The following is a 12,799-nucleotide window of genomic DNA, read 5'->3' as shown; positions in this document are numbered from 1 at the left end:
AGATGATATCGAGGTGCAATTCATTTCACTTCCTCCAGCGGGTGCAATTTCTCTGATTGCCATTTTGAAAAAAAGTCCCAACACCTTCCTTATGTTTGTACGGATTAAAGTATGTGTTATCTCATACATTAAACTATATATTTTAAAAGTAGTTAGTAAAAACAAGGCTTAATTTAGGTGCAAATGACTACAAATACCCTGTGTTCCTTATGTGTGTAGGCTCTTACTTCCAGATGATCCCTTCCAACTGTATAGGACAGGGTTACAAAATGAGAGCGGCCTCAGGCTTCAATGTCAAGTCTCCCCAGACTGATGCATACACCAGGGAGACCATTTATTAGGAGAGAAACATATGAAGAACATTTTCATTGCTGGATGGGGATTGTTACAAAGGTGGACAATTGTTAATAGTGCAGGTGGTGAGAGAAAAGGAGAAGGCTGTGTCTTTATTGCAGTGGTGAGTTTTTCTCAAGCACTAAACATACGCAAATACAAATCTGAGATGCTTGTATACCATTAAATATACTCGAGTCTCGTAATTTTTATTTCAATTCAAAGGCAACTTTTGTGATTTTGTTTTGTTTTGCATTAGGTTAATAAAAGAGTTTATAAAATGTGATGCATTGTTTAGATTAAACTACCCAACAAATAGATATATAGGCCATTAAAATTAGGTCCACCTTGACAAACTGACACTGAAAAGCCACGTAAGGACTCAGAGATAATAATGTAATGATATAATATATTATAGAATGTCACTGACATGTTCTTAATACTGAATACTTGATTCATAAAGTTGATTTTTGCAGAGAGTAACGTGGTTTGCCTTTTTTAGCAAGATACCTTTTGACCAAAGTTTATGGCAACTGTGGGCTCCATGATAATGTTGATCAGAAGGAAACTTAATTAAATGACTTAAATACTATATCCATGGCATAGTTTCCTATTGTGGTCACTGGCGTGCTGTCCCTGTTGTTCTTGACTCAACTACGACGTGCATTAGCAGTCTCATTGATGTTTACTTCTGTCCTGTGGAACCTATAATTAGTCCGCATATCGCCTTCTGACCCTTCCTCCCGTCGGCGCGGGGGTAAACCCAGGATCGCCTCGTGGTGCTTCTCGGCTTCCGTCGGGCTGCTCCTCCGCACCTGCAGGCCGGCGTCCGTCCCCACCAGGCGGCTTCCTGGCCAGACTAAACAAGGATCGGAAGCACGGCAGTGAACAGACTGTGTTGGCACTTTGTGTGGACAATTTAAAAAAACATGTCTATTTGTAGATTCGTGATTTGGCATAATTATGAAGCGACGTGAGAAAAAGATTTGATAGCCTGTTGGAGATATAATAGAAAACCAATGAAATGTAATTAATTAGCATAATGAAAATACATACACTATTTCAATCCCCCTGAAGTTTTATTTAAATTGACCCAAAACGGAGTATTAATTGGTGAAATTGACACAATATCGTTATTTATATTGTTTCATTAAGTATTGGCTATCCTAAAAGTCATTGTTAAGACGTGGCTTCATGTCACAGTTCCGTTGTAAAATAAATGCTTTAGTCATTGCCCAAACAAACAAAAAAATGCGACCAATTAGCGTTTAAATGAGTGGAAACATTATTTAACCTTTGACACCTTACAAGCCATTAAACAGTCAGAGGTCAGGCGCCCCCAGGCATCCTTTTCCCTGCTCTCCACTCTATGTCAGCAGGGTTCAAGTAGAAAAAATACATTATTGAAATGAATCATTAGGGTACGTTTCCCTTTGTATCGGGACAGGCACAAATCCCAAAGCAGACCCCCCCCCCCTATCCCAACGAGATTAACCTTGACAACAAAGCATTCCTCATATAGGACTTCAAAAAGGAGATGGAAATGGAGCCACATATAGTGACGTTCTTAAAACATCACCCAACTGTCCCAAAAAATATGACCAATGATATCCTTTTGTGAATATTGGAAATGTGTCTGATTCAGTCTCTTTTTGAGTTTTTATGACATGAAGTTCTTATTTTCTTGGTTTTTAAAAAACGCAAATTTCTGTATAAAATATTATTTAACTAAATGATTTGCACAATATATTACATGCTCAATTTAATAGCTTTTTTCTTTTAAAGTCTTTCAGTTCCCCAGTTTGAATGACCTCTTAAAATATTCTATTCATTAATCAGTGAAAGTTGTGAACAAATTTGCACTATTTTGTCAAAACTAAGAGGGAAATGTGTGTAGAAATATAAGTATGGTCAAGGAGAGAAGTTCTCGTGTATATTCTTTCTTCATAGAACCAGGTGTAGATTTCTACATGTGCAGCCTGATGTTTAGACCGCCTCCACGTCCTGACTCAATGACTGCAGGAGCAACAGACCCCTCAACCCAATTCAAATCCGGTCACAGAAACCAGACCATGCTATTAGTGAGATACGCTTTCTTTTTCAACCCTCCCTCTTCAGCAGTGCGACACCAGACAGAGCTTTGAATGGAATTTCTGCTAAAAAAAAAATGAATTACAAGAATTTAATGTTTATTTTACAGATACAGAACAGTCATTCTGCTTCATTTCTTTACTTTGAATTGCTGCAAGTCAGTGCCATGGTACAAGCTTCTCAGAGCGGCTCGAGATGTTCAGAACGTTTCAAAAAATCAAATCTTGTTTTCTTTTTTTTTCTCAAACAAAAACATTTGGGTGCGTTCGACACCCCCTCTGATGAGCTCAACATGCAAACATCTCGTCTACCTAGAAGGTTGATGGACTATATAACATATGGCTTTTTTTTTTTTAAAGCAATTAAAAACAAGGCAAATCAAAAAGTGCATCCAACACAAAAAATAGAATTCATTTCCAGTCTGTGATCAAAGGTATTGTCTGTGTTCAGGAGAGGTCCCTCCTGTCTCCTCTGTTTGCTGGCTCAATGTCTGCACCGCTCAGGTAAGAGGTGCCCTGCTGTGGAACTATTGCCATTTGGGTTCAAAGGTCAAAGTAGACCTCTTCAAGAACTCAGAGCAGGTGCCCCTGCTTCACGCAAAGATGCATTTCCTTTAAATAAATACGGCAGGGTTTATCCAGCTGAGTTTCAGCCCGTGAACACACCCCACAGGTTGCGTAAGCCATCAACAGACAGGGCTGTGTTGCCTTTCCTGCCCGTTTCCATTCCAACAGTGAGCGCCGTTAGCCCCGGTGGACAGCAGTCATTATCGGGGCCCGTAGTCATAGTTAGAGGGGCCACTGGTGGCTGAGTACATGTTAGCTGTGGCCGGGTTCATGTGGTGGTGGTACGTGTGTCCTCTGAGGCCGGGTAACGGATAAGGTGACGGCCTGGTCTTGGCTCCCAGGTAGTGTTCGTAGGTGGTAGGGTACTTGTAAGGGTGGTGGTGCAGGGTGTCCGGGGGTAAACCATGGGGGTCTGAGCGAAGGTCGTGGGGAGGACTGGGTCGGCCACTGGTGAGTGAGACGCCGTGAAGGCCTCCTGGGACGGGCAGGGCGGGGCTGAGGACCCGGGACATCAGTTGGTGAGCCGAGTCGGCGTGTATGGGCGTGCCGCTGGGATCTCGCTCGTATTCCCGTCTACTGTCTTCTGTGCAGGAAGAGACATGAGAACATTTAGGGCGAGACAATATTTATAGGTTATGTATATTTTCCTAAACAGCGTGTGTGTTCAGTCCTGTGCTCCGCACTGACTGATACCCGTGTCTTTGGGTTAGCCATGCAATTTGCACTGTGCAGTGATATATTAGAAATTCTCAGTTCACGATTTTAACGCGTACAAAATGAGCAGTATTTATTATATTATTCGCAAGGTGAAAGCAGTGTTTAGATCACTGATAAAAGTCTGAAGTGAAACCCAGATAAATGTCAATATTAATATGTTATTGTTAAAAATATTTATCCAATAAAATTATGTTTTTCACTCAAAATGTTGCAGAATACATTGCAAAAAAGAAACTTCCAAAAAAACATTATAAAATTCCTTCAGATGAATTCAAAGCCTTTTAAAGCCAATGTGAGACTCAAAAGGATTATTATTAACTAATGAATAAAAACATCAAAATCAAGCTGTCAGTTATATAATAACATAACAATATATATTAAGTCAGCAGTGGATGATATTGACTGGCTGGTATTTTATGTTTAAATAAAAGTATTGGCCTAATGCTCGAACTGCACCACTGTGCTCAAGTTACGGATCCAATTTAAAAGAAAATGAGGTGAAATGTGCCAGAAATTGACATGCAAACATTTCCTCTAAAGGCTGAATAACTTAATGTGTTGTTTTATGTTGGATAGCAGGCATGTGTTAAGAAATGAAACGGAGTGAGCTGCAGACCTTTTTCTGTGCCGTTCTGCTGAGGAGGAGATGACATTGGGTTTCTTGTTCTGGCAAAGGCACTCATTATTGGCAGAGAGCCTGGCCGGTGATTCCTGGGCCTGGAGCAGGGAGAAAGGATTCAGTTACATACTCATTTAATGAATGTCAAATGCACAGTTTCTTTATTATATATTAAAATGATGAATGCACATGTTAAGACTTAACACTGTTGCATGTAATGAGCATTTGCACATTGACAGGCCGCTGAGTTAATCAAACATTCCCATAAACTTCAGTTTAATGGCTTCAGTTATAGTGTGCTGCAGAACAAAATAAAGTTGTTTGCAGAGCTGGATGAGCAGCAAATGGATTACGTCATTGCCCTGAGCCCGAGTATACCAGATGGGTGAGGTTTACGCTATTGTTACAATTACGAGTGTCTGGTAATTTGTCAGTGACAGGAAAGCATGTCCAATTGACGTTCAAACAATATTCAGTAATCTTTTGACTTCATTGCACTCATTGTGTTTTTCATGAGGCAATCTCCACCCATCTGGCATCAGTGATAACGCAAACATTCAAATCTATTTTGCGAATGCTCTCTGGTTGTGTTGAGCATTTTTACATCAAGTGGAAACATGTCAATACGAGTGTTTGAGTGTAAATGCTCACCAGTCCTCTGGATCACAGTCCCTGAAGCCCTTTGCAAAGGGATTGCTGGCTATCTTCAGCTGTGTGATCTGAAATCCAGAGCACATCATCAAATGACATTTCCATTTCCATGAGGCATTGCATTTTTAATCACATTTAAACACACTGCAGTCGTTATTAAAATATGTCAAGTGGGACATCATCGCGTTCATTTAGTGTTATTTAGAACACACCTGAATTCATTGAACTGCCAATTAATACACCACTTATTACAGCTGCATAGTGTCTCATTTGTAAATTACAGACACAGCAGCGCTAAGTATTTAAAGGCTATATTTATTATCGTCATTTTACAACGATCCAAATTTAATTTCAGCTATAATTCATGTAATTTTAACCTCAATTGAGCCATGATATGAATGCCAAAAATAGCCCTTTGTGACTGTAGGCATAGGGGCTGAAAGTGCTACATTAATGTGACATTTAACATCAAATAGAACATATTTGTGATAATAGTTATTTTAATTTCCCACCACCGTGCGGCCATGGGAATATTGCGTCACAACGACGCAGCGACTCTTCAGTACTTTAACCGAAGTGTATCGTAACGTTTCACTCGTTACAAGTCGTCCTGAAAACCCGCAGAATGAACTCATGTGTCCATTTAAACCGACTGCGCGCCGGATGGAGACCCGAGAAGTGCGACGCACATCGTGCGCACGCAGCAGAGGCAACACGCGCAAAACAACAATCGAGCAATGGAAGAGATTGCGCTACATAACTTGATTAATTCGTAAAAAATGTTTGCACAAGGTAGCGAGGCAAACTCTAATTAGACTATTTTTTAAAATAATATGTGAGTTACAGTGACCTTTTTGTAGGCCTATATATTATGTTATGGCAATATTTTTTTATTATACTGTACCCATAAAGCTTAAACAAAATTATTATGTCACATCCCAGATACAGTATATAGCTGTTAGTTTCTTCACACACACGTGAGCTCCGTATCGTGAAGGAAGGCTTCTTACCCGGTGGTTCTGGTACGCTGTGACCGCTGTGAAGCGGGTTTCCTCAAAAACAAAGGTCTTGTAATTCTCCTCGGCATATTTCTCGCTATCCTTGCGGGGGTCGACATAAACCACATGGAACCTGGGCTGGTAGCGGTGCATGGAGTTCAGAATGATCTGTAAGGACCAGAGGATTCATCAGCACTCATATAGAATTATATAATGCAACATGCACTAAAGGATTTAAGGCTCTATTAGACTATTTTCCACTCGAGAGTTTTATCATTGGCTTGTGATAAACATTAACACGTTATAATAATTTATAAAATATTTAACACCAAACTAGGTAGTTTAAACCAATTGAAAATTATCTTATTTACAAAATGTCAAATGTTGTCAACCACCTCCAACATCCACGCATTTGTGGATAGAAATAAGCAGTTTGTTAAATGGCATTAAATGTCGAAATGACTTACTTGCTCGTATTTAACACGCAGAAATGTGATTAAAAATATGTAAATCTATGACATTTATCATAATATGTAAAAAGCCACATGCAGCACAATTATTATTTAAAAGCACAGCATCTCCATTTACCCCCATTCCCATCCAACAGACATGGCTTCACACTTTTCAATGTTTCAACTCGAAAATCTCCCTTTTTCGTTCTCATTTCATAACTCATGCAATAAGCGCATCGACAAACACCCAGACAGAGGGCGAGATCAAGCGGGGAGGGCTGCAACATGTTTCCAGTGGTGAAATATTCCACTTCCTTGCTGTTTTTTTTGGAGTAAAGCCTAATGTGCGGTGCCATTTTTGTGGGCTATGGCAACATCCGACCATTGGTGGAAATATCAAAGTGTATGTCAAATCGCTTGTATCGTCAAATGATATTGTCGATCCTCCTGTAATAATATTGCTGTTGGGACCTATTGTGTCTAAATGATGAGTTTAAAGTGAATGCATGTCACCGCTTTAGAGTGTCTTTTTGACCCCTGAAGGTGTCGGCAAAAGCGTTACACTTTGACCACGGTGCTAAGTAATGCTGCTCTTATTATTGCAGCGCTGTATATTATATCATTATTTACGGAGTGATTTTTGAAGCCGTTGCTCTATTATAAGGCAACTTTGCATTTTTTTAAATATTTTTTGGGGGCCCAATCAGTTTCTTTTTCATGCACGCGCGTGTACTCACATGGCCGTTGTCATCCAGCAGGTTGTTGGTGAGTTTCAGTTTATCAAAGGAGACGATCTGCTTCATCCACTGGGCGCCTTTGGCCGGAGAGTCCGGGTGGTAGTGCACCCTGCCCGGTGTGGCGGGGTCAGCTTTACCGGCCACCAGCCACGATGAGCTGTGGAAGGCATACCTGATGTGGAAGGACGTCCATTAGACTCAGGGTTCCAATTGTCCGATTGTATTTACTTCAATAACAGTCGCCTGTACTCGCGCATACAAAATGCGCACGCACGTGTTGACATGAGATACACAAACTGAGGCCGTATAGAAATTACAATAGGCCTCGTGACGGGAGGGAAACGTGACAGTGAATGTGTCTCTAATGTCAACATAATAGTCATCAACATATTTTGAGATTTTGACAGATGCATTCGTAAATTCATGCATCAAATTATTATCGGCTATATCTATTTATGCATGCATGTTTTCTTACCTGTAACGTTTGTCGTCTACGGGCAGAAAGTCCATCAGGAGCATGTAGTCTGACATGGGATCCATCCCAAATATTTTCACTTGGAAAGTCGGAAACATTCTCCTGGTTAAGACAAAACAAACAAACACCAGGCGACTGTTAAAGCTATCGGTTTTAAATGGTTGCTATTGCTGCTTGCAATGTGTGTGTGTGTGTGTGTGTGTGTGTGTGTGTGTGCGTGTGTGTGTGTGTGTGTGTGCAATTATTTGAATTATTTTAAAATGAATCAGAGGAAACAACAAATGATGTTGCCAAAGTATTATTAAGTAAAAATCATCATGTTTGCACATGCTGACACGCTGCTCCGCAGGTCGACAGAGCTTCATTTGTCGCGAGCTCGAGGCAACAAAAAGACAAGAATCGAGTTGGACACGAAGTGGTTCAGTAATGGAACTCTCCCCTCCTCGTCTGAAAGCAGCTGTGTGTCTGTTGCCTCTTAGCTCCGCTTTATAACTCCTTTCAAGAAGCTTTTTAACTTCTCTTGCGCTGTGTTGACGACGTCCAGACCCACGGAGGCCGAGACACACGTAGCCATAGACGTGCAGTGGAAATACTTAGACGCGCGCAGATGGGCGTTATTTGGGAAGGCGAGGTGTGGCACTATAGAGTCGAGTTTAAAATTAGAACTTTTTATCAGGGAGGAACAATATTTCCTGAGTCGTATTTGTATGAGAGAGAGAAAAAAACAACAACTGGAGGCATTTCGAGGTAATGACCTATATTCCTTATTCATCACTTCTCTGCTTCGGGCCAAGACATTTTTAATTCAGTTCAATCCAAATGTCCAGATCCATATCCACAAGAACATCGGTTGAAAGTTGAGTGATATGCCGAGTTAGTGAAAGGGATCTTAAAATCAACGCTCAATTACCGTCAGTGTTGTGGCTAGGTGAGGCTGAAGGAGCTCCTAAAGTGCTCTGCTGCGGATCTCCTTTCTCCTGGTAGACAGCGCAGAGCGGGGGGACAACTCTCACTTTCACCATTAAATACTTTGTCTCGTGCCTCGATGTTCTACTTTAATACAGAGGAACCCAGGATGCCATTTGGAGACGGAGGACATTCTACTTAATAGTGTAACATTTGATCGTCTTTCCACAAGGGTCAGAGGTCAACGATAGGAATATTGTCCTGCTTAGAAGCAGGCGACATAATCAAGTATACGTTCAGATTTAATTTAATTTTTTGAATTAGTAAATTAAAAGGCCAACATAGAACATCGGATGTCTTTAAGTGCTTATATTCCCTTTTGTTTATAATATGTAATAGTTTTCATTATTAACCCAATCAAAAATATGTGTGTGTATTCGTTCAATTTCTGTATCGTAAATTGATTTTCGTGAGACTGAAGAGGATATAGGGAGGGAAGCAGACACTCCCTGTGGAAGTAAACACATGGCGAGGTGCATAAAAACAACACCGTCCAGGAGCCGCACGTGCAAAGACACCCGCGGGTAAAAGGCTACAATGTTCCGCATAACCAGTGCGTAGCGTGAGGACTGAAGGGGAAAGAAACCAGCGGAGGGCCAGTTATTCTTATTGTGTCTCTAACACGCAGCAACCAGCAGCGTGTTTACAGCTGATGAACACACTCAACACGGCACATGCACGCCTCAGGTTGGACCTCGTCTTTAACACATATATCCAGCAGGAGGCCTGCACTGCTAACCTGCAGCTTAAAATTAAATATAATAAAGCCAAACTGTCCGAAGAATATCGATGTTCTTTTATTTAATTCATCCGGTGTATAAATATATGTGCAAGGAGCCAAATGAGCATGTATGTCAAGTGGTGTAATGTATTACAGTTTTACCAGTCTGGAGACCAACACATGGTATTTAAAAAAAAAAAAAAAAAAACAGCAATAAGTAATGAGGAAAAAATTGTTCAGTATGAACTCCATAAAAGGAAAAGAAGTACTAAATATATTGGTTTTTTGTACAAATCCGTTATCCTTATTTTGGGGCGCAGTATTTGTAATTCTATCTATTTGAAAATAAATCACACAAACTAAATCTTGCATCTGATATCCATCAGCAGCATAAATGTCACACACACAAAAAAACTTTACATTGTATAAACAAAAGTGTCTTCCGGGCATAATATCGAGTCATATTTTATTTGTATATATTTTTACAGTAAAGCAACGCTGCTGTGTATTATGTATCTGATCTACCCGAATGTGCATCTAATAATTCTAACAGTGTGTATCATGTGTGTGCTCACCTGCCAGCCTTGGTCACGATCATCTCCGTGCCCAGCTGATTAAACTCGTCCCATAAAGCTTTCATCTCCAGCTGCACGTTAATGTTGGCCACTTTGGGGTTCTTCTTCACGATAGTTTTGCCGTTCGGCGTGGAGTTGGCGGACGACGAGGAGCAGTTGGGAGTCCCTCCGTCACTCGACGGCGCCTGGCCCGGGTTAGACCCGGGATAGTTGTAGTTGTGCTGGGCGGCCGGGCAGGGCTCGAAGTGGGCCTCATGTTGGCTGTAGGGGTCCCCGGGGGACGGAGAGAGGTGGTAGCCCCCCGCCGTGTTGAGGCTGCTCAGGCTGCTGGTCGTGAAGGCTGCAACGTCGCAAAAATGGGACAGCTGCGTCAGCCACGGACTGGATATAGCTGAAATCATCCCAAAAAAACTGGGTTTACTCAAATGCCGTGCGCCTCAAGTCGGTTAGAACACAGACAGTAAACACAGTCGGAGGGATTCAGGGATCTCCAGACTATGTCACGCACAAATGCCCCCCTTTCGGTTCAAAAGGTTCCCGTCTCGGCTGCTCAATAATCCCTGCGGTTGGATCCACTGCCAGCATGCTACATGGAGTCTGGTCTAAAAGAGCGGACGTCCGAATGGGGACGAAATGTTTCCGTAAAAAAAAAACCGCGACGCTCGCGCTCAACTACTCACAAACGAGCTTCGAGTGCGTGTGAATGAGTTGCTCTGCTTTCGGGTCGGTTGCGCTCTGAGCGGCCTCTGTTGAGCGCTGCGGCAGTGTGTCACACTGCAACCCAGTCTCCTCTCTTATCTGACGCAGGGGGCCTCCCCTTTGCGATAAAACCGGTTCTTATTTCTATTTAGATAAGGAGCTGCAGGTAATGCGCCTTTTCCTCGTCCTGGGACGAGACTGATTGACAGAGAAGTGCGCCCCTTTTTAATGGGCTTTCCGGTACCCATTTAACTTTTGGATAAGGGTATCGCCCACATCAACCCCGTTAGCAAACAATAGAGGACCTGGCCGGCAGAGTGGAGTATAAACGGTTTACAAGGTAAACACACGTCGATTTGCATGAACAAACAAACAGGCAGCAGGTGATTGTTGCTTCCTCGTTATTGGACACAATGATCTATATGGAATGGATTATACACCCCTAACCGACCTGGATATTCTTATTATGGTCTGTTTCTACCATTACGCTCAGGGTGCTCGTGTAAACCCTCCTCCTCTTGGCTTCGTTTTCAATAAATGTGACCCTGTCCACGAATTAAAGTTCACTCTTTTTTTGTACGACGCTTTGAGGTTTTGGAATGGGAAACTTTTTTCCCCCGCCACACTTTGCCTGCAGACGTCTCCCTAATGGTGATTATACTATAGGACTGAATTTGCATTATTCTTTTTCATAGTGGTCCAACTGTGTCAGAGTGTATTTAAAAAAAAAAAAATGTTTTGTACAATTATTCCATTCATGCATTCGAAACAACGCGACCATATCATACGTTTTTACGCATTACTTTCCATTGTGCGTCAGAGACCTATAATGCTACATGCTACAGCGGCTCTATAGGCATCAACGGAGTGATTTACCTTCCATTTCCCGGGTGACAGTGCTGTAGTGCATTTTAAAGGAACTGTGGTGGCGCAGGTCTGGCTTGTCCAGGCCGGGGCTCTGCTTGTCAAACGCCGCGTTTCCTGCTTGCTCTGCAGCCGAAATCAGAGAGGCAATACTGAAAGCGTTCGCCTTTGGAGCGAGAGGACCGCCGTCGTCCATAGGCAAGCGATCGCGTCGCGAACAAGTCTTCCTTCCTTCTCCTCCGCGTTCCAAGCGCACAGAAAGCAGGAGAATGAAGAGGAACATGCGCCAAATGGGGGTTTCACATTCCGCCACCAGCGCTCCGTGGGTGCCAGAGTCTGGGCTAGACTGTTCTTATTAAACGTATTCCCACGGCCGAACAAGTTCTCCGGTGATCGGATTGAGTTGATGAGTCACTAAACACGTCCCGGTCTCAACACGTAGATCATCCTCAGAGATTAGAAGGAGAGCTTCCCTCCTTTCTCCTCCATTTGGTGGCGGGGTGGTGTCATCTGAGTCCTGCCTTGAGGAGAAGCGAGACTGTCAAAAAAGTGAGCGAGATCCACGCCTCCGCTGCACCAGCAGGAGGAAGGGGACGAAAAAAAAAAGTGTCCGCGCTGTGCACTGGATGTTTTATTTCAATAAGACCTCGTGTCAGTCATTTGAATTCCACTCCAACGTCATTGCAATGTCCGGCTTCTCTGGTGCGCTACTTTTTCTCAGTAAACGATGGGCCCCATACGCGTTATACGCCCTATACGCGATATGTGCCTGGAACACCAGGAGCTGATCCTTTACGCGAGAGTTCACTCTGAACGTGTAGTTTTCTTTCAACACGGTTGGTAACAACGTCGAGAATTAAAAGTAAATTCACATTTTTCATTCAGTTCAAACGTGTTGGGTCTGAGGACATAAATACGATTTGTTTATTTGTATTAAAGCAAATAAGAAAAATGTGAAACGTAATCAAGTGAGACTTAGTCTTTATTTTTAATGTATTTAATAAATGATTCACTAGACATTCAGGTGATGTTATATACTTTATTGCTACGGATTTCACCTAGTCGGTAAACACCGAGAACAGAGCACGTGGCACATCAGACCGGAGCTGGACTTGACCTCTTCGCCTCGCGCATCCACCACCGCGTCGTTGGCTCTCAGCTTATCGAGGTTCAGCTTTAATGTGCAGCAACCAAAGAAGTGTTTTGTTGGAGCTACTGCGATGGCGACCGGATAGTCTCATTTACACTGGAGTCATTGAATTAGACGGGAAGGCAGCTTCTAATGGGATAAATCAGTTATGGGATTAACCCCTCTGGCTATTTGTTTAGGATGTT

At 42.3% G+C, this 12,799-nt stretch overlaps 1 protein-coding gene across 2 annotated transcripts; it reads right to left on the bottom strand.

The window, feature by feature from the left end:
• Positions 1–2,559: 2,559 nt before the first annotated feature.
• tbx1 (T-box transcription factor 1) lies at positions 2,560–10,328 on the bottom strand. Of its 2 annotated transcripts, none has more exons than XM_034541795.1 (7): positions 9,902–10,328; positions 7,640–7,741; positions 7,165–7,336; positions 5,988–6,143; positions 4,978–5,045; positions 4,324–4,424; positions 2,560–3,573 (listed from the first exon to the last, which is right to left on the bottom strand). In XM_034541795.1, exons 1-7 carry the CDS (start codon positions 10,300–10,302, stop codon positions 3,191–3,193), a joined length of 1,383 nt encoding a protein of 460 aa, XP_034397686.1. In that variant the 5' UTR covers positions 10,303–10,328; the 3' UTR covers positions 2,560–3,190. The 2 variants fall into 2 exon arrangements, with proteins under 2 accessions (XP_034397686.1, XP_034397687.1); XM_034541796.1 differs by having other exon boundaries at positions 2,560–3,570.
• Positions 10,329–12,799: the final 2,471 nt, after the last annotated feature.

Source organism: Cyclopterus lumpus, chromosome 9 (assembly GCF_009769545.1).
Source record: "Cyclopterus lumpus isolate fCycLum1 chromosome 9, fCycLum1.pri, whole genome shotgun sequence".
Taxonomy (NCBI): Eukaryota; Metazoa; Chordata; class Actinopteri; order Perciformes; family Cyclopteridae; genus Cyclopterus; species Cyclopterus lumpus.
Note: the sequence above shows the minus strand (reverse complement) of the source record. Positions and strands in the feature narration are given on the sequence as shown.